The sequence below is a fragment of the Microcebus murinus genome, chromosome 1, assembly GCF_040939455.1.
Source record: "Microcebus murinus isolate Inina chromosome 1, M.murinus_Inina_mat1.0, whole genome shotgun sequence".
Lineage (NCBI taxonomy): Eukaryota > Metazoa > Chordata > Mammalia > Primates > Cheirogaleidae > Microcebus > Microcebus murinus.
This window is the reverse complement of record NC_134104.1, coordinates 83,099,428-83,122,713: the sequence shown is the minus strand read 5'-3', so window position 1 is coordinate 83,122,713 and position 23,286 is coordinate 83,099,428. Positions and strand designations below refer to the sequence as shown.

The 23,286-nt window shown below is 37.7% G+C and overlaps 1 protein-coding gene across 1 annotated transcript in view; it reads right to left on the bottom strand.

Moving 5' to 3' along the window:
- GNB4 (G protein subunit beta 4) overlaps window positions 1-23,286 on the bottom strand; it is a 53,784-nt gene that overhangs the window by 15,002 nt on the left and 15,496 nt on the right. The window contains exons 2-4 of the mRNA XM_012737009.2: window positions 10,358-10,456; window positions 3,559-3,597; window positions 2,750-2,856 (exon numbers count right to left, since the gene is read on the bottom strand). Of these exons, the coding sequence (XP_012592463.1) occupies window positions 2,750-2,856; window positions 3,559-3,597; window positions 10,358-10,414 (203 nt within the window). The 5' untranslated portion in view covers window positions 10,415-10,456. The remainder of the gene's footprint in view (window positions 1-2,749; window positions 2,857-3,558; window positions 3,598-10,357; window positions 10,457-23,286) is intronic.

The following is a 23,286-nucleotide window of genomic DNA, read 5'->3' as shown; positions in this document are numbered from 1 at the left end:
GGGAAAGTCTTTATGTTAGGAGGAGGCTTAATATGATCAATGACAAGAGGTAGAAAAATATGACAAGTGTTTCAGGAATTGTGTGCCTTTCAGTCATATAGAATTTGTGAGAAAAAAATAAATTGAGAAAAGTAGACTGGGCTTAAACTGCGAAAGCTTTGCCAAGCTAAGGAGTATGAACTTTTGACTAAGTAATTATTAACCAATTAATTTTTTGTTTTGTTTGGAATTTTTATTTCTCACCATGATATAAAATTCAAAAGATACAAAAGGGTATGCAGTGAAAAAATCATCTTCCTAGGCCCACCCCCAGCCACCAAGTTCCCTTCCCTACAGGTAAACATTACCAGGTTCCTATGTATCATCAATCACTTTACGTTTTTATGAAAAGAAAAGATCTAATAGTGAGGTATGGGTGGAACATAAAGAACATTACTTTAAAAATCAGTTGGAATCATCAGCATATGAGCTGAGAATAGCATTAAGTAACGAGCTGATAATCAGAATGAGTAGAAAGACAATGTGAGATAGGTTCCTACATGATATCTTTGTTTTTTTATGAAGATTAATAGTCTTGAGAAAATTTTTAAGGAAAGTAAGAATCACTAACATTGTTTGAAGTTATTATATTTTGAGTTAAAAAAAAGTCTACTATATCAATAGGTAAATTATGTTTATCTTAAACTTTAAGAAAAAGAATAGGCCAGGCGTGGTGGCTCATGCCTGTAATCCTAGCACTCTGGAGGCTGAGGCAGAGGGATGGCTTTGAGTTCAAGAGTTCGAGACCAGTCTGAGCAAGAGTGAGACTTCATCTCTACTAAAAAATAGAAAGAAATTAGCTAGACAACTAAAAATACATATAGAAAAACTTAGCCAGGCATGGTGGCGCATGCCTGTAGTCCCAGCTACTTGGGAGGCTGAGACAGGATCATCACTTGAGCCCAGGAGTTTGAGGTTGCTCTGAGCTAGGCTGATGCCATGGCACTCTAGCCCAGGCAACAGAGTGAGACTGTGTCTCAAAAAGAAAAAAATTAAAAAAAGAAAAAGAATAAAACATTTGCCCTAGTCTTATGTCAGTTGTCAATTATAGAACTTACATATCCCCTCCTAAGAGGCACATATTCTATATACTGTGCTCAAGTATTCCACTGACATCTGAGAGCAACAAATGAGGCTTCCTCTACTTGACAATTTTACTGTCTCCTAGAAGAAGATAATAAATGTGTAACTTCTTTTTTTTTTTTCAGACAGAGTCTCACTTTGTTGGCTGAGCTAGACTGCTGTGGCATCAGCCTCGCTCACAGCAACCTCAAACTCGTGAGCTCAAGCGATCCTCCTGCCTCAGTTGCCCGAGTAGCTGGGACTACAGGCATGCGCCACCATGCCCGGCTAATTTTTTCTATATATTTTTAGTTGGCCAATTAATTTAGTTCTATTTTTTTTTTTAGTAGAGATGGGGTCTCGCTCTTGCTTAGGCTGGTTTCGAACTACTGACCTTGAGTGATCCTCCCACCTCGTCCTCCCAGAGTGCTAGGATTACAGGTGAGAGCCACCACGTCCGGCAAATGTGCAACTTCTACTAAAAAGTAATTTCTTGCTTTGGACACTTCCCAATAAGATAACAAGTCAATCACTGAGGCAGCAGGCAGACCTGCTATTACCAGACACTCTAGAAAAAGCACAAGCCACAGTATAACCCTATTAACATAGTGAATCTTTTTTTTTTTTTTTAAGACTTTTTTTTTTTTTTTTTGAGACAGAGTCTCGCTTTCTTGCCTAGGCTAGAATGAGTGCCGTGGTGTCAGCCTAGCTCACAGCAACCTCAAACTCCTGGACTCAAGCGATCCTCCTGCCTCAGCCTCCCGAGTAGCTGGGACTACAGGCACGAGCCACCATGCCCGGCTGATTTTTATATTATATATATTAGTTGGCCAATTAATTTCTTTCTATTTTTTTTATGGTAGAGACAGGGTCTCGCTCAGGCTGGTTTTGAACTCCTGACCTTGAGCAATCCGCCCGCCTTGGCCTCCCAGAGTGCTAGGATTACAGGCGTGAGCCACCGCACCCGGCAACATAGTGAATCTTGATGACCAAAACATCTAACTGCAGGCCAGGTGGCAGCTGCGTGCGTGCGTGCGTGCGTGTGTGTGTGCATGCACTTACAGATGGTCAACTTGCACATTCAAGCACATGCATTTCTGAGTTGGGGTTGGGAGAATAAAAGATGTATCAATGGAAATATCCTCATTTCATGTAATTCCATCATCTGTGAATTTATGTAATAAGTAATCATAGCTTTGTCCAGTAACTTGTACACAGTGTTCAATAAATATTTGCTTATTAAGATTTCAAGGTTAATATAGAGTAAACCTGCTTTTGGTGTATTAAAAAACAAAGTATATCAGTAGCATGGACATTTTGGAAAAGAAAAAAAAAAAAAGAAAAAAAAAAAAAACAAAGTATAATAATATCGCACTACAAAGAAAAGAAATCCTCTTCTAAACACCTGTCCAGGATTATTGGATAAAGGATATTTTTGAGAGATATTTTTAAAAGCCATATTAAAGGCTTTTAAACCTTGAAAGTGTCAATGAATATTCTTACTGAAAGCAAAGTGTCAGTTTAGATGCACTTTCTGTAAATACTTCATAAATACAGTTTGTTTTTGTAGAGAAAGTAAATAAAAATGCAAATGATGATTCCTAATAAAAATAGTTCTGCTGACAATTTGAAAATGACAAGTACAAACCTTGAATCATATCCCCAATGCATAGCATAGATCTTAGCTAGGTGGCCCCTCAGCGTACGTCTTGTCCGCATTTGTATTCGACCCACAGAGTCCATATTTGACGTGATCTTTAGAAAGTGACAAAAATGTTATTCTTTACCTTAGACATAGTTCAGGAGATAAACTAGAAATAATTAATTAGTAAGCAAAAAAGCAAACACAAGTAAATCTATAGTAATTGAAGGTAATTTAATATATATAATTTCACAGAGTTGTCATGGGATGAATATGTTCATAAAAATTATGATTAATTTAAAATAATCCTGTGTGCTATTTATTATAGGTAAGAATATCTTCTGTAGATTATTAATTACAAACAATACACACAACCTTTAAATCTTAATAAAAATGCAGCTACAAATAAAAATCTAGTAGCAACATTTATAATTTTGTGTGTAAGAAAGTCAGTTTTATATTTGTAGAGCACATAAAATATTTCCTTAATAAAAATGATCAATATTAATTAAACATGAAGCCTTCCTAAGAGTTTTTATAAGAAAAGAAAACTTAATCAGAGTATACCAAAAAGAATCAGAAACTACTTAAAAATCTATAATATACCATTTATTTTTCTAAAGACTTCTATTTTAACATTGTTTTAAAAAGCACTTGGTAATGTATAGTATTTGGCATATTACAAAGTGATTTTACATAGCGATTTCATTTCATTTTTTTCAATTAAGTACTAATAAAAGGAATCTGAATGTTATTTGCATCAGTGTTATTTTGTGTAAGTTACTAAAATGAAATAAGGAGAAAAAAAACTTTACCTGCACAAGGGTTGCATCATTACATGCTTTCCTAGCATCCTAAAGTAAAGAAAAATGAGTATAGCACATTTAGATGTGGAAACCTCTAGAAATGACTAAAGTAATTTTTAACAAATAAATTACAGCTTACACTAAAGTAATATTTTAATTAAAAATGTAGATTTGCAAATATACTTTTCAGCATACCATATAATCTTTATTTTTCAATTTTTTTATTGAGATAAAATTCACATAACATAAATTTAACCATTTTAACCATTTTAAGGTATATAATTCAGTGTTTTTTTGTATACCGACAATGTTATGCAACCATCACTACTAATTCCAGAACATTTCCATCACTCTAAAAATAAATCCCATACTCCCAAATCCTTTTTCTCCCCTAGGCCTCAGCAATCACTAATTTATTTTCTTTCTCTATGGCTGTGTCTGTCCTGGACATTTCATATAAGTGGAATCACACAACGTGTGGCCTTTTGTGTCTGGCTTCTTCACTCACCACCATGTTTTCAAGGTTCATCTGTGTAGTAGCATGTATCATTACTTGATTCCCTTATGGCTGAATGCTAACCCACTGTGTGGATATACCACTTTTTGTTTATCTACTAATAAAAAATGATAAACATTTGAGTTGTTTCCACATTTTGGCTATTATGAATAATGATACTATGAACATTTATATACAAGTTCTTGGTGTACCCATGTTTTCAATTCTCTTGGCTATATATACCTAGGTGTAGAATTGGTAGGTGACATGGTAACTCTATGTTTTTATTTTGTTTTTATTTTTTTTTTCGAGACAGAGTCTTATTCTTGTTGTCCCGGCTAGAGTGCCATCGTGTCAGCTTAGCTCATAGCAACCTCAAACTCCTGGGCTCAAGCCATCCTCCTGCCTCAGCCTCCCAAGTAGCTGGGACTACAGGCATGCGCCACCATGCCCGGCTAATTTTTTCTATATATATTTAGCTGGCCAATTAATTTCTTTCTACTTTTAGTAGAGACAGGGTCTTGCTCAGGTTGGTCTCGAACTCCTGAGCTCAAATGATTCACCCACCTGGGCCTCCCAGAGTGCTAGGATTACTGACATGAGCCACTGCGCCCGGCCTGTAACTCTATGTTTAACTTTTCAAGGAACTACCAAATTGTTTTTCACACCAGCTACACCATTTTACACTCCCACCAGCCATGTATGAGAGTTTCAATTTCTCTGCATCCCCACCGACACCTGTTATTGTCCATTGCTTTTATTATTATAATTATTACAACCATCTTGGTGTGAAGTGGTATCTCACTGTTGTTTTGATTTGTATCTTCTTAGAGATTAACGATGTTGAGCATCTTGTCATGCACTTATTGGCCATATGTACATATCTTCTTTGGAGGAATGTCTGTTGAAAGACTTTGCCAATATTTAAATTGGGTTGTATTTTTATTGTTCAGATGTAGGAGTTTCTTATATATACTGGATACTAAGACCCTTATATGATTTGCAATTTTTTCTCCAGTTCTATCAGCTATATTTTCATTTTCTTGATAGTGTCTTTGGACACACAGGTTTTTAAGTTTGATGAAGTCTAATTTATCTGTGCTTTCCTTTGATGCTAGTGTCATATTTAACTGTTGTCTAGTTCAACATCATGAAGATTTACATTTATGTTTACTTCCAAAAATTTTACACTTTTAAACAGTACATTTATGTCTCATTTTGAGTTAATTTTGTATATGGTTGAGGTGGGGAGTCCAAATTCATTCTTTTGCATGTGGATATCCAGCTGTCCCACTACCATTTGTTGAAAAGACTATTTTTCCCTATTGAATGATCTTGTTACCCTTGTTACAAATCAACTGATCATAAATATATGGATTTATTTATGGACTCTCAATTCTATTCTCTTTTTCTTCTTCTTTTTTTTTTTTTTAGACAGAGTCTTGCTTTGTTACCCAGGCTAGAGTGAGTGCCATGGTGTCAGCCTAGCTCACAGCAACTTCAAACTCCTGGGCTCAAGCAATCCTTCTGCCTCAGCCTCCTGAGAAGCTGGGAGTACAGGCATGCGCCACCATGCCCGGCTAATTTTTTCTATATATATTAGTTGGCCAATTAATTTCTTTCTATTTATGGTAGAGACGGGGTCTCGCTCTTGCTCAGGCTGGTTTTGAACTCCTGACCTCAAGCAATCTGCCCGCCTCGGCCTCCCAGAGTCCTAGGATTACAGGCGTGAGCCACTGCACCCGGCCTCAATTCTAGTCTCATTGTACAAATATACTTTTGGTTTATGATAAAATATCTTTTAATTGCATCCTGTGATTAAAAATGATCTAGGTTGATTTAGTAAGTCCTTACTATTCAAATTATATTTGTTACTAAGCATCAGCAAAAATCAAGAGTTCTGAGTTTCCTTCTATTTGTTTTTGCATCTAAAAGTTGAGGTGATATGTATAGTATACTATTAACGTAACATTTATAAGAGGAAGGATTTTTATAGTATACTCTAAGTCATTTCAGAAATACTAAAAAAAAATACAAAACATTTCTTGAAAATGCTTTGCAAATATACTGTGTTAGATGCTATTAGACAGAAAGTATTTGATTCAGTATGTAAAAACGATATCTCAGGAAAATAATTTTTTATGTAATAGGCAACAATTTACATTGAGTGGCATCTATATTTTTATACCAACAGCAAATTCCCTACATGTTAGCAGGTATTTATGAGTAAGCATTATAAAGTAGCCTTTTAAAGAAACTCCAAATTTTTATACAAATTGAAGGGAATTATCAAAAGGAAGACAGTGAAACAGAAATTGACATAAAATAAGAAAGACAACAAAGAACAATAAGTAATAAAACATTTTAAGCCAAATTTATCAGTTAATAAAAAATTTAGAGAATTCAAATACATGGGAAAATCAGAAGTGGAATTAATCCTTCCTGCTAGACTTAAATTTTTTTTCCTCAAAGGGTAGGATAATATCCTCTTTAACTTTGTTTTTTCTCTACAGTGCTTAGTACTGTATACTACTAGGCAAAGAGAAGGCACACAATATTTATTGAATAAATGTTCCAAATGGACAACTTGTTCCAGTCGGCCAAGGGAGAAATGCCTGCCTCAGCTCACAGCAAAGACTGGATTGAAGATATGACCTATTGGCTGCCCTTTCCACCTATTTATAAACACTCAGAATATTTCTATGTAAGGGTGTTCACAAGCAATCGCACAAACATATGATTTGATTCTCTCATTCTTAGCCAAATTGTGGGTTTAGAGACCTCATTTGGCAAGGAATAATTTACCCCACATTCCTACAATGAAAAGAATTTCCAGAAATGACAGTGATGGCCTTAGCCATGTTCCAAAAATGGTGAAATTGAAGATTAAAATTCTAAAAAGAGATTCTCTAATTTCAAGCTTTATGAAAATGAACTATCTCTGTTTAGGCCATCTTTCTTGATTTAGTCATTTGATAGAAAAATTGGTTGAAAGACTATGTGTCAGGCACTATTCTAGGCACCATGGATACATCAGTAAACAAAAAAACTCCATCCTCACAGAGCTTACATTAACAATTTAAAAACTGTAAATGAAAATTATTGAACTATAGTGAAAATCAGTACAAAAATTAAAACATTATGTTGGAATACAAAAATTCTACAAATATCTTAGCAGTGGTTACTTGCAAATTTACATTCTGCAAAGATTTTGTTCGCCTGGAGAAGAACTTACTCTTATGAACACTATTATCCACTATAAAACTGAATCTAAAGCAAATATTCTCAATTAAAGGCTGAATTCCATACTGTCCACCTCAAGAAATAGTCTGATATTAACATCTTTGTGCAAAAGAAGACATATTTCTTGTTCCAAATCAAAGATGTAACAATTACAAAAGAAAACAAAATCTGTTTTCTCTACTTGAATTTAAAATTCTTTCTCTAGCATAGGGAGCTGTGTTCTTTTTGTTTATGTTTGTTCTTTTTTCTCTGAAGCAAGAGACTATATGGCCTTCAGTGCAAAAACTTCAGACCAATTCTTTGTATTACACTTGGTTGCCTCTTGGCTATATAACTTCTGAGTGCAAATCATTGAACTATTGAATGAAGTACTGTAGAGAATAAATCATAATGGATAAAAATTTTAAAAAATAAAATACCTTCTCTACGTTGAATTTAAAATAAATCATCTATTAAACCAAATAACACACATTTCTATTATGCCATATGTTTATAACATAGTTAGGTAAAAATATAGTTAGATTATATTTCTGGAATGGCAGAAGAAAGAAAATAAAGAAGGAAGGGAGGGTTTTTAAATATAGTGAGACATGATTAAAATGAAAAGAGAAGTACATAGTATTTTATATATATGGGGTTACTTGAAATCACAGGGGGAAATGATTCAGTAAGCTCCTGTGCCCATGACATTGTGCTGGGGATGCTGTGAGATATGGAGATGATAAAGACACATAGTTTTCCATCCAAGGACAAGTATTAGGGGCAAATGTGCACAAGGAACTATAATACAAGACAGACCATGACTGATCCCATAAGAGTCTAGCGTGCCATACAAGTACGGAACTGCCACCTGCTGGCATTAGACTAAGTCCTTTATGTGTTACTTCATTTAATCCTCTGCACAGATATATAAAGTGAACATTGGTACTCTTGCTTCACGGCAAAGATATAGAGCATCAAAAAAGTAAAGGAACTTGCCCATGGCCACAAAGTGATGAAAAGGTGGAGTCCATGCATGTTCCACCACACCACGCTGCCTTCCAAGAAAAGAAAGAATGAATTCAAGCGGAGGACCCTTGGAGGATCAAGACTCTGTGGGTAGATCTAGCAAGAGGTGGTATAATTCCAGGTAAAGGAAATAATCTGATCAAAGGCAATGAGGTGGGAAAGACTAATGCATGTTTCGGGAGCAGCAACCTGTGAGTATTGCTGCAGAACAGGGTGCCGGGAAGCATGCTAGGAAAAAAGGGCAGGAGGCAGTGCAGCACTGGTGACAGAGCACATGCTGTGAAATCGAAACGTGGCCAGTCTGAATCGTGGACCTACTATTTACTAGTTATGTTACTTTGGCAAGTTATTTAATCTCACTGAGCTTCAGATTCCTCAACTACACCATCTACTTCACAGGGATGCTGTGAGGAATAAATGAGATGGCAACTGACCACAAGTCTGGCCAATCAGTTGCTCCTGCTCAGCATGTGGAGTAAGTGATAACTCGTTCTGGTGGTGGCAGTGACACTAATTCAGAGGTTAGCCTGTGAAACCTTCTCTGATAATCCCAGGCAACATAAATCCCTCCTTTGTTCTGAAAGCTTTGCTCAGACCCCTAAGGTATCAACTTAGAATCCTTATTCACATCTAAGTCACTGAATTCCTTGAACTCCTGGCAGTGAGTCTGGTGAGGACTTCACTCCACTCAGAACCAGCACTTTTCTGGTCAACGTTCTTCATTCGTCCCTTGTTTTTCCTGATGTTTTATTCTCTTGTCTTGTAATATCTTTGTATAGATTGTATTCTTCATTTCTAAATTAGACAAGTTCTTCTGAAATAGCTATTGCAAAAGGTTCACATTAGGAAGGCCCATAGCTGTGTTCCAGGTTATCAGAGATTCTCCCTGCTTATATTTGTAAATTGTTCTAGCCTTTACTTTGCCGTATGAAAGGAAGCAGGTAGCTGCCAGGCTACTCACAACTCAGTCTCTTTCCCCTACCCTGCTCTCCAACAGGCTTCCTACAAGATAGCAGGCCTACATCCTTTCATTTTAGCTCTGCCTTCCTCGATACTCCTCAGTACTAACGAAGTCCAAGGAAGCATGTGTTTCCATTGTTCCACAGAAGGGACTGTTGGTGCTGTCCTTAGAGAATGCTGCCTACTTGGTATGAGATTTACAACTGTAGGCACCTTCTCTCAAAGCCTTCCCACCTGCAGTCGCTTCACAGTGTTTCCAACTTTTCCCCACACTATTATGGCTTGAAGTTCTAAGTGTCTTTTAATTTTCTCAAAGCTAAAGCTTGTTACTTGTTTTTTATCCTTCTTAGTGTTTGAGTTCATCTGCAGGAGTATTAGGTATGTCTTGATCTTGCCATTAATAATTTTTAAAGTTTCCCTGAAATCTAATGTAGACATTAATATTTTCCTAGTATATTATAAGGTGATATTATCTGCTTCATCGCATTATACCAAAAACTCTATTATTCCAGGTATGTGAATAAGAAGAGAATTATGGGGATGGTTAATGAGTACAAAACCATAGTTAGATAGAATGAACAATATTTGATAGCACAACAAAGTGACTATAATCAACAACAAGTTAGGGTATACTTTAAAATAACTAAAAGAGTGGAATTGGAATGTTCCTAACACAAAGAAATGATAAATGCCTGAGGTGATGGATACCCCAATTACCCTGATTTGATTAATTCACATTGTATGCCTATATAAAAACATCACTTGTACCCTATAAAGATATACAACTATTATGTACCCATAATAATTTTTTTAAAAAGAAGACAACTATGTTTGTCTTTCAGCTGAGATTACAGATATACTATTAACTTCTCAGGCCACAGAGGCCGTTCTTCCGGATAGGTACTCATTAGGAATGGTTTTTGGTGAGTTCTTTAGAGGCATGATAAACACAAAGAGACTTTAGCTCTTAGTTTATATGTAAGAAAAAAATATTTCTAGCCTTATAAATTATTTAATATATGTAGACTGATAAATAAGCAAATTTTATACATTGCTGATACTAAATAAATGTGTTAAAATTTCAAAATGAAAAGTTTTTACCTGAATCTGATTCCGCAGTTGTTCTGCTTCCTGCCTCAACTGTTCCAGCTCACTCATCCTTTGAATCTGTTTACGTCAGGAATTAGTAAGTGAAAGCAACTGTTAAAAAACAGAGAGAAAAGTTAAAAAAAACACACAAAGATTCAGTTTTCCATTGACATCTCAATATACTTTTAAAATACTGACATATAACTTTTTTTTTTTTTTGAGGCAGAGTCTCACTTTTGCTGTGCAGGCCAGAGTGCCATGGCATCAGCCTAGCTCACAGCAACCTCAAACTCCTGGGCTCAAGCAATCCTCCTGCCTCAGCCTCCCGAGTAGCTGGGACTACAGGCATGCACCACCATGCCCAGCTAATTTTTTCTATATATTTTTAGTTGGCCAATTAATTTCTTTCTATTTTTAGTAGAGACAGGTCTCGCTCTTGCTCAGCCTGGTTTTGAACTCCTGACCTTGAGCAATCCACCTGCCTTGGCCTCCCAGAGTGCTAGGATTACAGGAGTGAGCCACCTCACCGGGCCATAGCTTCTTTTTTTTTTTAAGGTTTTATAAGTCTCACTGCCTCTTTTTTTTTTTTTTTTTTTTTTTTTTTAGCATATCACCAGGGTACGAATGTTTAGGTTACATTTGTTGCCTTTGCCCTACCCAAGTCCATTCCCCAGATGGTATGCACTGTACCCATTAGGTGTGAATATACCCATCCCCTCCTCCTACTGACACCAGATGAATGTCACTACTATATGTGCATATAAGTATTGATCAATTAATACCAATTTGATAGTGAGTACATGTGGTGCTTGTTTTTCCATTCTTGGGATACTTCAATTAGTAGAATGGGCCCCAGCTCTAGCCAGGATAATATGATAGGTGCTAGATCAACATTGTTTTATATACCACATTTTATTAATCCACTTGTGTACTGATGGGCACTTGGGTTGTTTCCACATCTTTGCAATTGTGAATTGTGCTGTTATAAATATTCCAGTGCAGATTTTTTTTTTTATAGAACCAACATATAACTTCTTTTTGGTTTTTCTGAAACTCAAGTGAGATAGTCAATTACTACTGGAATTTAAAGCTACTTACTAAATATAGATCTAGATTATTTAGTGAAGAGTTTTATGCAACAATGATCAGAAGATGTAAGAGAAATGCTGAGTTGTAGTATTCAAGACTGAATTATGGGGAATTAATACTAGAATAGAGTCCAGTAAGAAATACTTCTCAATAGTTCAGAGGGCACCAAGAGACACCCCCACTTGGATATCCGGACAGGAACCGCAAACTTAACATTTCAAAACTGAACCCTACCCCACGCCCAAGTCTTTCCCATCTCAGTAAATGGCAATTCCATCCTTCCAATAATTTAAGCTAAAAAATCTGTGAGTCATTCTTCTCTGTTTAGCTTACTTTCCCCATCTAGTCCATCAGCAAATCATATCCCTTAAAAAATTTATCCAGGATCTGCCTCAATCTGATTGTCTCCACTTCTCCACCTGCCTAGGTCAAGCCACCTGGTCTCCTTTATACTGCCCGTGACCACTCTCTAGTCTAGTCTGACTAGAGCAACTAGAGACTCTTTTAAAAAACAAGTCACTCTTGTGCTTTAAATCCCCCAATGGCTTTCTACTCCAATTGGAGTAAAGCTGAACACTTTATCTTGACCTGCAGAACCCTGCCCTGTACACTCTCTTACACACACACACACACACACACACACACACACACACACACACACACTCCACTCTGACCTCACCTATCATGTTCCCATTTACTCTGCTCCAGCTGCTCAAAAGCTTCTGTGATGTTCCTTGAACACACTAAGTGGCTCCAGCCTTGGTGTCCATACATGCTCTTCCCGCTGCCTGGACCACCCTTGCCCCTGATATTTTGATGCCTTGCCCCCTTCCATCTACTCAGATGTGATCTTCGCAGTGGGGCCTTTGCTGATAACACACACACCCAACCACTCTCCTCTTTAGGCCCCTCTCCCTACCTTACTTTCACTATAGGACACACCACCATCTAGTAAATATGTATTTACTTATTTGTGGTCTGTTTCCTCCTGGTAAACGTAAGCCTCTTGGGGCAAGGTCTCTGTTTGCTTTATTCTTTGCTATATCCCCATCACCTAAGACACTTTGGTCGCCAGTAAATGAACCAACCTGAAATAGCTTAAGAAATAAAGGAAATTTCATTCTAAGGATTTAGGATGAATCACAGAACCCAAAGACAGGAATATTGCTACCTCAGGAAGAAACTCAAGGCTAGAAACTAGTATAATTCTTCATCTGTCTTCTTTTTCTCTTCACATCTGCTTTGTTTTTTCTTTCTACACAATGACTTTCTCTGTTTCTCCAAGCACAAAATCCAAGTTTATATCTTTAGGTCAAGACTGTAGCCCCAAATCACTGTCCCAACTCCAAACTCCCATAAAAAAGAATGTGATTCCCATACCAGAGAATATGTTTCTGATGTCTATCCTTTGTTCACATTAACTATGGTAAAAATATGTTTGTTATTTCAGAATTAACTTTAAATTCATTTTGTCACATTAAAAATAAATCTAGGCCGGGCGAGGTGGCTCACGTCTATAATCCTAGCACTTTGGGAGGCCGAGGCGGGCGGATTGCTCAAGGTCAGGAGTTCGAAACCAGCCTGAGCGAGACCCCATCTCTACCAAAAATAGAAAGAAATTAATTGACCAACTAAAAAATATATATACAAAAAATTAGCCGGGCATGGTGGCACATGCCTGTAGTCCCAGCTACTCGGGAGGCTGAGGCAGGAGGATCGCTTGAGCCCAGGAGATTGAGGTTGCTGTGAGCGAGGCTGAGCCATGGCACTCACTCTAGCCTGGGGCAACAAAGTGAGACTCTGTCTCAAAAAAATAAATAAATAAATAAATAAATAAATAAATCTATAGGGATTGATTGGCATGGCATTAAGTATAAAGAAGTTTGAGAAGAACTGAAATTCTCTTTCTTATTTCATTTTTCATTTAATACTGTGGTATATCTCTCCGTTTATCTAAATGTTCTTTATTTCTTTATCTTCTTCACCAGTCTTATTTATTTATTTATTTATTTTTTGAGACAGAGTCTCGCTTTGTTGTCCAGGCTAGAGTGAGTGCCGTGGAGTCAGCCTAGCTCACAGCAACCTCAAACTCCTGGGCTCAAGCAATCCTCCTGCCTCAGCCTCCCAAGTAGCTGGGACTACAGGCATGTGCCACCATGCCCGGCTAATTTTTTATATATACATCAGTTGGCCAATTAATTTCTTTCTGTTTATAGTAGAGACAGGATCTCGTTCTTGCTTAGGCTGGTTTTGAACTCCTGACCTCGAGTAATCCGCCTACCTCGGCCTCCCAGAGAGCTAGGATTACAGGCGTGAGCCACCACGCCCAGCCACCAGTGTTATTCTTCTATGAAGTTTGACAATTTAGTATGTTCCTTAGAAAGTACCAGACTGGTTAGATCACAGCCAGTTTGGAATATCATTCTGGTCTCAAACTCTTGGTCTCAAGTGATCCTCATGCCTCAGCCTCCCAGAGTACTAGGATTATAGGTGTGGGCTACCACGCCTGGCTGGAATATCACTCTGCCAAACCGAAGATAACCAACCAAGATATCCAGGTTCTTTAAAGTTACAACTCTAGTTGCCCTTGATATCCCTGGCCCCAAAGTCCTAGAAACTCTGACTGGTTTTGACACTCCTTTATTTCTGGATTCCAAAACATCCTGAGCAAGCAGGACTAGTTTAGGTCCCTACTACTTTGCTGATGTATTAATACTAGAAGAGGCCCAAAAGTGTCTCAGAATTTTTAAGCACATTCAAAACTACCTATTACCCACCCTTACTGCTGTCCCACCGCCAAAGCCACACCTACATATAGGTGACCCTCTAAAGCAGCTACTTTCTGCAGCAACGGCTACTTGGCACAGACTGTGACCTGTACCAAAAGAATGAGATTTTCCAGGCTGAGTGCCCCAAAGGGTGGAGATATTATGAATACAAATGGCAAAGACAAAGTAGTTCCCTTTATCACCACCCTCCATGAATGGGGCACTGATGGGAGAGGCGATCCGCCATGGCCCGAGTGTTCCTGCACATTCTTGCTGGGAATGCCACGAATACAAGGCCCTAGTGGCTTTACCTGGGCCATCTCTCAGGGTTGTATTTAAAATGAGCAACCTTGAGGGATAAGACGATGTCTTCCACAAGACAAAGAGGCGGCTTACTTCTACCTACCACAAAAGTGGTAAATTCCCCAAGCTTACTGTCTCTAGGCTGTGACGCAAATCCCATGTAAATGCAGCATCCACCTGGGCCCTCCTGTGCCACCTCATGGGAACTAGGGAGTATGGGGAACCAACATGAACCATCAAGCCACAGCATCAAGCCATGCTACCTGCTGTGCTGTAATAAAATCTTTCCCAAGAAGTCTCATGGCTTCTGCCAGCATCCATGAAAGAGTAATGGGCTAATTGATTAGCTTGTAAATAGGTAAAAATCCCAGACCCTCTGCAGTCCTTGACAGGGATTAAGGTTCTTAAGAAAAAAGATGAGGGGGGCCAATGTGGAAAATAGTGAGATTGCAGCACATCCTTTCTTATCAAGATTAGATTTCAAGTCCAGCACTTCATCAAGAATTTCTCCAGTTCTATTTTGGCCAGGCACAGTGGCACATGCCTGTAATCCTAGCACTCTGGGAGGTCAAGGTGGGCGGATCGCTTGAGCTCAGGAGTTCGAGACCAGCCTGAGCAAGAGCGAGACCCTGTTTCTAAAAAACAACAGAAAAAATTAGCCGGGCATGGTGGTGCATGCCTGTAGTCCCAGCTACTCGGGAGGCTGAGGCAGGAGGATCGCCTAAGCCCAGGAGTTTGAGGTTGTTGTGAACTAGGCTGACACCACGGCACTGTAACCTGGGCAGCAGAGTAAGACTCTGTCTCAAAAAAATAAAAGAATTCACCAGTACCCTAGCTTCCCCTGCCCTTCCATAATGTCTTGTCACACTCAGTAGACAAAACCACACCTTAGATGAACTCAGCTACCTACTTTCTTTTAGCCAGCACTCAAGTAGCCAAACATTGATTAAGAAAGTTAAACAATGGGGCCTATCAGTTCTATTATAAATTCATATCATTGATCTCAACTGGGCCCTCAAAAGTACCTAGCAACACTATGCAGCGTTTCCATAATCATTTCCACTGTCGGTATCAACAATTTCCATTCCTTTGCACTCTTTTCACTCTTCTGACCTTCTCACAACCCCTTTGCAGCAGATGACCATGCCTTTCATATCACGGGGAAAGCAGAAGCCATCAGACACCAACTCTTTCAATTTTCCACTACCAGACACACAAAGCTATACAGACATGACTGACTCATAGTAGCCTTCTCCTTCCCTTCCATCGTAATAGAGCTCACTTTTCTGTTCTTTGGGCCAATTCCTCCACTGATGATTTAAACTCTAACCTTTTCAATTATCTTACATGTCTAGTATATTCAAACTCTTACTTTTTTCTCCTTTTAGTCTTTTTATTAAGAAAATTTTCTAACAAAGAGAAAGGTAGAAAAATTAGTATAATAAACATCCCTAATACTCACCATGTGGGTTTACAAAATGTTAACTTTTTTTGCTGTATTTGCTTCGACCTTTTTGTTTTTGAAGTATTTTTATTTTTCCCCCAACAAATTTTTCCCCCATTTTTCCCTCTCATATTTATCACTGAACCAGTCTACCAGTACAGAGCCTATAAACAAAGAAAAAAAAAAAACATTTTCCCAATAAAACATGTCCAACTGCCCATATAGTGGTGACATTTTCCACTTGATATGGTAAGATGACAGTGACCGTCATACAGCACACAAAAAAAATGTGTCATCTCACGTGCAATTCCTTATAGACCCAATGTCTCCTCTTGCAGTTGTGCCTGATTTTATTACCAGTTTTCATCCAAATCCACTGGGGTGTGGGACAATTTTGCTTTTATTACTTGGCCGGGAATCACTTGATTCTGAAAGTCTTGTGAGAAGACATGGCAAGAAATGAAGTCAACTACACACACCATGATGGTATTTTAAAGTATTTTAAGCATTTTAAAGTCAATTACAGACATCAAGACATAGCCCTAAATACTTCATTATACATCTCTAAAAATACCAGGACATTTTTTTGCCAAACCACAATACTATTAGCATAGCTATCAAAATTAACAGATATTATTTAACATCTAATACCCAGTATATTTTCAAATTCCCCCAACTCTTCCACCAATATCTTTTTACAACTGATTTGTTCAAATCAGCATCAAATTAAGAACTATATATTTCATTATGTCTCAAGTCCCTCCACCCAAAGGTATCCACCCCCTGCTTTCTTTTTTTCTCTATGATACTGACTTATTAGACAGACTGTACTACACACTGCTTACTTCCTTATGACACTGTTTAACTTGTTCCTTTATCCTCTATACTGCCTATAAAATGGAAGTCAGATCTACAGGCTGGATTATATTCAGGTTTGATATATTTGGCAAAATTCCTTCTAGGTGATGCTGTGAACTTCATACTCTAGTCCATCAGACTGAATTTAATGTTTGTTTTCTGCCACTACTAGTGAAGCTAAGATTTGTCAGGGTGTTCAGATGTTAACAGCTTAATCTGTTTACTATAAAGTTATAATTCCCCACTCTCATCCAGCAAACGATCTGTGGGGAACCTTTCACTTTCAATCGGACCCCTTATATCAGTGGTTAAACATGCCCAAGTCTCTCCCTTAAAAAAAAAAAATTCCTTGATGCCACATTTCACCATCACTTAAGTCCCTCTCTCCCCTTCATTAAGAACTTTTAAAAAGGGTTGCTTGTACATGACCCTGTTTTCTCACATGGAATTCTGAATTCTCCAAATTCGCTCATGTCCAGCAGGCCTCAGCTAAGTGCGAGCAGGCATGAGGGACAGGAGACAGGCACTTATAAAGCATGGGGCTGTCTGAGAAATGTTGCTAAGCTGCAAAATCAGAACCCTTGTGATGCTTGTACCAGACAACCGCAATCTTTCTTTGGAAGTCTGAAAAGAAATGTCAAAGCTGCCCTTTACTCCCTTTTCCTTTCTGCTGCTAAAAAGAGGAACTAACTTTTCACTCTCTCTAAAAAAATAAACTGATTAGTTTTGTCACTTTGGAGAGAGAACATTTTGACTACACAGATTTCTTGGTGATCTTTTCTTCTCATCCAACAATTGCTAGATTCCTGAGCGTACAATAAAATTTAGCATAGACAAACAGATTATCAACTCTTCTAGACAAGCCTAGAGGCTGAGTAGGGTAAAATGAGGCTACAAGATGCCTAACTAATATAAGTCCTAGTAAATTAAGTTTTGAAGGTGAGGATCCCAAGAAGTGGCCAATCTGTGTGTTGACATGTGTGTATATGACTATAAAATTTTGAATTCTTCGGAACAATATTATTCCGTCAGGTATAGTTTAGTAAGTAGCTCTCTCATACTACACACCTAAAGCATGCTCAAATTCAGAGAAGTCCTTATTTTGACCTGTAGAAAAGAAAGTCATCTTACTACTTGCCCTCTTGCAGTTCCTTTATATCCACAGTTTTTTTGTTTTTGTTTTGAGACAGAGTCTCGCTCTGCTGCCTCTGCTACTAGAGAGCAGTGGCATTATCTTAGCTCACTGCAACCTTAAGTGATCCTCCTGCCTCAGCCTCCCAAGTAGCTGGGACTACAGGCTCGTGCCAGGGTACCTGGCTAATTTTTCTATTTTTAGTAGAGACGGTATTGCTCTTGCTCAGGCTAGTCTCAAACTCCTGAGATCAAGCAATCCTCCCGCCTCAGCCTTCCAGACTGCTAGGATTACAGGCGTGGGCCACGACGCATGGCCACCACAGTTTAAGAAGAGATAGAAATAAGTGAAGTAGGCGGGGCGCGGTGGTTCACGCCTGTAATCCTAGCACTCTGGGAGGCCGAGGCGGGTGGATTGCTCAAGGTCAGGAGTTCGAAACCAGCCTTAGCAAGAGTGAGACCCCATCTCTACTATAAATAGAAAGAAATTAATTGGCCAACTAAATATATATATATAAAAACTGGCCGGGCACGGTGGCACATGCCTGTAGTCCCAGCTACTCGGGAGCCTGAGGCAGGAGGATCCCTTGTGCCCAGGAGTTTGAGGTTGCTGTGAGCTAAGCTGACATCATGGGACTCTAGCCCGGGCAACAAAAGTGAGAGTCTGTCTCAAAAGAAAAAAAAAAAAAAAAAGGAGTAAGTGAAGTAGCAAACTATTTTCTAAAACTTTGTGAATCCAATGTGTGGAAAAGAAAAATATGGAAGGGTACGGGAGAGAAAGAAAATCAGTAAGACAAACAGTCACCCCCAACTGAAGAAATCTTCCATTAGATCTTAGCCAGGCAGACTAACTGTAGCATAAATGACCTTAGAATCTTCCTTATTTAAAGCTTCATATAATCAAGATCACAATCTCAGAAGGGAGTAAACTAAAAAAATAATCCCTCATTGATCAGACTTTCCCTGAATTAATGACCAAAAAAAGGGAAGTAATTACAGACAGAAATTAAAGTTTTCCATCTACACTGGTTATATGTATAACAAAATTGAGTGGGCGTTCTCCCAAGAACCCGGATCTAGTGAATGGGCCCCTAAGCTGAAGACAAGGAGGCATCAAGCATGTTTTTTTTTTTTTTAAAAGGTTCCAACATATGGAGCAGAATCTTCCTAAAGGCTTACAAAAAGCTCCATGATCAGCTGCACCTCCAAACCCCACCACACACACATCTACTGCTGATTTTTATAATTATCCCTATTTATAAAAAGACTGAGAAGAGAAGAAAAGGTCAACTATAAGAGTTAGCAGTTTCAGCTGGGTAAATACAGTATATCTATGAGAAGAGAGTTTCTCCTCTACCCCAAAGAGAATGAAAGAAAAAACCAAAAACTAAATAACAACAACAACAACAACAACAAAAAAAAAACAGGCCAGGCATGGGTGGCTCACATCTATAATCCTAGCAATTTGGAAGGCCAAGTCAGGAGGATTGCTTGAGACCAGGAGTTCAAGACCAGCCTGGGCAATGCAGCGAGATCCCATTTTTACAAAAAATTAAAAAAATTAGCCAGGCATGGTGGTGCATGAGACTGAGGCAGGAGGATTGCTTGAGCCCAGGAGTTCAAGGTTACAGTGAACTATGATGATGGCAATGCACTGTAACCAGGGCCACAGAGCAAGATACTGTCTTAAAAAAAAAAAAAAAAAAAGACTAGCAATCCATAGGAAAACGTGCAAAAATATGAATTGCCAAACCGCAGCATAAGCTGTAAGGGTCAATATGTAAATGAAAAGATAATCTCAGTAATCAGGGAAAGGCAAATTAAAATAAAGTATGATTTCATGCCTATTAGATTGACAAAATTTTTAACCCAACCAGAGGTTGGCAAGGTTGTAGAAAAATGATTACCCATGTTCTGGTGGGACAACCCTTTGGAAAGCAATTTGACAATCTCTAACAAAGGTGATGAAATATATATATATATATATATATATATATATATATATATATATATATATATTTTTTTTTTTTTTTCAACATGACAATTCAATTCCACTTCTGGATATATATGCCCTAAAGAAACTCTAGTACATGTGCTCAAGAGCAGGGTATAAGAGTGTTCATACAACACTACTTGCAATAATAAATTAGAACACTAATGCCCACTGACAGGAGAATTGTAATGTTTCACATGATTATTATATCGCAGTGAGAACAAATAAGCTAGTTATATGGAACACAGAGGAATCAAAAATAATGTTGAGACAAAGAAAGAAAAAAAAAAGGAAAAAGCAAGTCCCAGAAGCCACATAACAGCAACATATCCCTTTTACAAAACTCAAAACAAATAAAACTAAATATTAATAATATATTAAGAATATACATATATATAATACAAATCTTTCTAAGCAAGGGAATGATAAAGCAGTATGAAGTAGGAACACAAATGGTTGCAAGTAATTGTTAATTTTTGAATTCTTACATTGGGTCAAACATTTGCTTTATAGGTGTTTACATATTATTAATAAGCAATCATAAATATATAAAAGTGAGTCATATATGGATCAAAGATGAGTATAACTAATCCAACTCTTGCATCTGAAGTCCACTGGGAACAATAACATAAATGGAACAAAATAAAAAGAAAGAAAGAAAAACAGAAATTGCAGCTTAGGGCAAGTAACCTGCTTAGGATCAGTGGAAGAGTCGGATTTGAATCCAAGGCTATGTGACTCTGAAACCCAGGCTTTTTAACCATTATGCCATCCATATTGCCTCTTTCAAAGGGCATCTCATTGGACCCCTTCACCAAATCTGACTGATGATCCTCCCTTATTTTATTGATTGATCGACTGATTGAGACCTGGAGACAGAGTCTGTCTGTCCCGGGCTAGAATGTCTTGGCGTCACCCCAGCTCACAGAAACCTCAGATTCCTGGGCTCAGGCAAAGCACACACCACCGCACCCAGCCCCTCACTTCTTATTTTAACTTTATTACTGTGGCTTTCATGACCCCATACTTCTCTAATTCTCCCTGTACTTAACTATTCCTTCTTTATCTTTGTGAGTCCTTCTCCTCCACTTATTTCTTAAATATTTACGTTTCCCAGGGTTCTATCTTCAGCCAGCTAGTTAATAAACTTCCCTCCCAGAAGGAGAGAAAGCTAAAAAGGAATATTAAATATACATATATATTTATATATAAAAGCCATCCCTACTTTCCTTTACCAAAAAAAAACAAAACATCAAAAGGGTACAGTGTAAGAGTCGAGGGATTTCACCAATGGTGATTTTTGCTGAGGATCAAATTAGAGCTATTTGTCATAATTAATCTTTGAAGTGGCATTAAAATTGTTGACTGAAGCAATTATAAACTAATAATTGAATAGAAATTGTTTCATAATAAGCACAGTGCTTTTATTTTCAATTACTACAACTTCTTGACTAAGTTCTCTTCAACATGAATATTTGATTCATTTAACATTTTAAATAACTGTCATATAGTAAAAGCACTAAGTTGTGCAGAAAGCAGCATATCAGTTATCTTTTAAGAGTTCAGCTGTACCAGTTACAAATATCAAAAGATACCAATGAGCCATTGTATCCAAGCCAATTTGTTAAATAAAATGGGAAAAAAAATACACTTGCATAATTCAAATGGCCTTCTCATTCCACATCTTAAAATGGCCATAGAACTTTTACTGAAGCAAAGCATTATGTAGACTATACAATTATACTGCTGTGTTGGTGAACAGCTAGTTTAATCTACACAAGACAAGAAAATACAAGCATTTCTTAGCTACTAACAATTTTCATACTGGTTCTGAAAGCTCATATAAGGCATGAAAGAATATTTTAAATTATACTTAAAAAACTTAAGCACAAACCACTTTTGTTTCCTAAAAGTCTAATCATCAGAAAAGTTAATTTTAAGTTTGTTATAATTAAATTTTCTAATATTCTACTTTTCTCTCTGCAATCCAGATTTATATTTCTAATATTTTATAAAATAATTTTTAAAAACCATAATGAATCAGGTACAATATTTAAGTGTTTTTGATCATTCTTACCAAGGAATTTAAAAACACACATGCCCACCCATCCCAAGTACCATGTTTCCCCAAAAATAAGACAGGGTCTTATATTTATTTTTCCTCAAGAAGACACCCTAGGGCTTATTTTCAGGGGATGTGTTATTTTCCCCTCAAAGCCTCATCTTGCAGCACGCACAGGATGGCCGGGACCTGACGGGGGAGCCGACCTTGTTGGTGGGGCTGCCCGCACCTTTCCAGTCACCTCTGGGATAGTAGCTGTCACGATGGGGCAGATGAGAAGGGCTGCTGGTCTTCTGTCTTCTTTACCGCTCTGCGACGAAATGCATGGGTTGTGCAGATACAGATGCATTGCATAGCCACGCCCATCACTATGTTTTATTTTAGGGGTATTTCAGCTTATATTGCACAAATGCTTAGAAATCCTGCTAGGGCTTATTTTCTGGGTAGGTCTTATTTTCGGGGAAACATGGTATTCAATATAGAGATATCTCTATGTGGCTTTCTTTCTCAAGAAGTTAGCTAAAATCTTAGAGCTGCACGGGGCAAGTGGATAAGAGAGGAAAACAGAAGATGGAGATGCTGAAATTGTAGCACGGGTATTAAGTTTTGTTTTTCATTTTATTTTTTATTTTGCTACCAAATCACTCATTACACTGAGCGTTTTTAAGTATTTCCAAAGTAAAACAAGTCAACAGCTTGTGAACAGAAGATAGCCTGTTTGTGTTCCAGGAAATAAATAAGGTACTGCTCTCTAGTCTGTTTCTCTTCACCTAACTGTTATGTTCTGCAAGAGTTTATTCTCTCACCAAACATTTACTAAATGTGCCAGGAGCTGGGGCTACATATGAGTAGGACTTAGGCCCAGGTCACAAGGAGTTTATAGTGTACAAAATAAGACAAACATATAAATGCATACACACATAGGCCCAGAATCCATTACCCTAAATCCTAGGGCCAAATACATTTCAGAATTTGGAAGTTTTCAGGTTCCAGAAAGATGTGTTCATCATATATGATATAATACCCCAACCAAGCTTAGGGCAGTATCCCAAATAATCAAGAATTAACATTTCTGCAACAAAATGTAAGCATGTACGTCAACAGGCAGGGAAAAAATAGATAGGCAATAGCTTCATGTTTGTTAAGGTCATAGTATGCACTAAATAAGTTCAGATCATATAAAGTTTTACCACTAAACTGTTTGTTTTCTGACACCAAATGAGTTCAGATCATATGAAGTTTTGCCATTATACAATTTATGGAAAAAAAAACCTATAGTTTTCAAAGCATTTT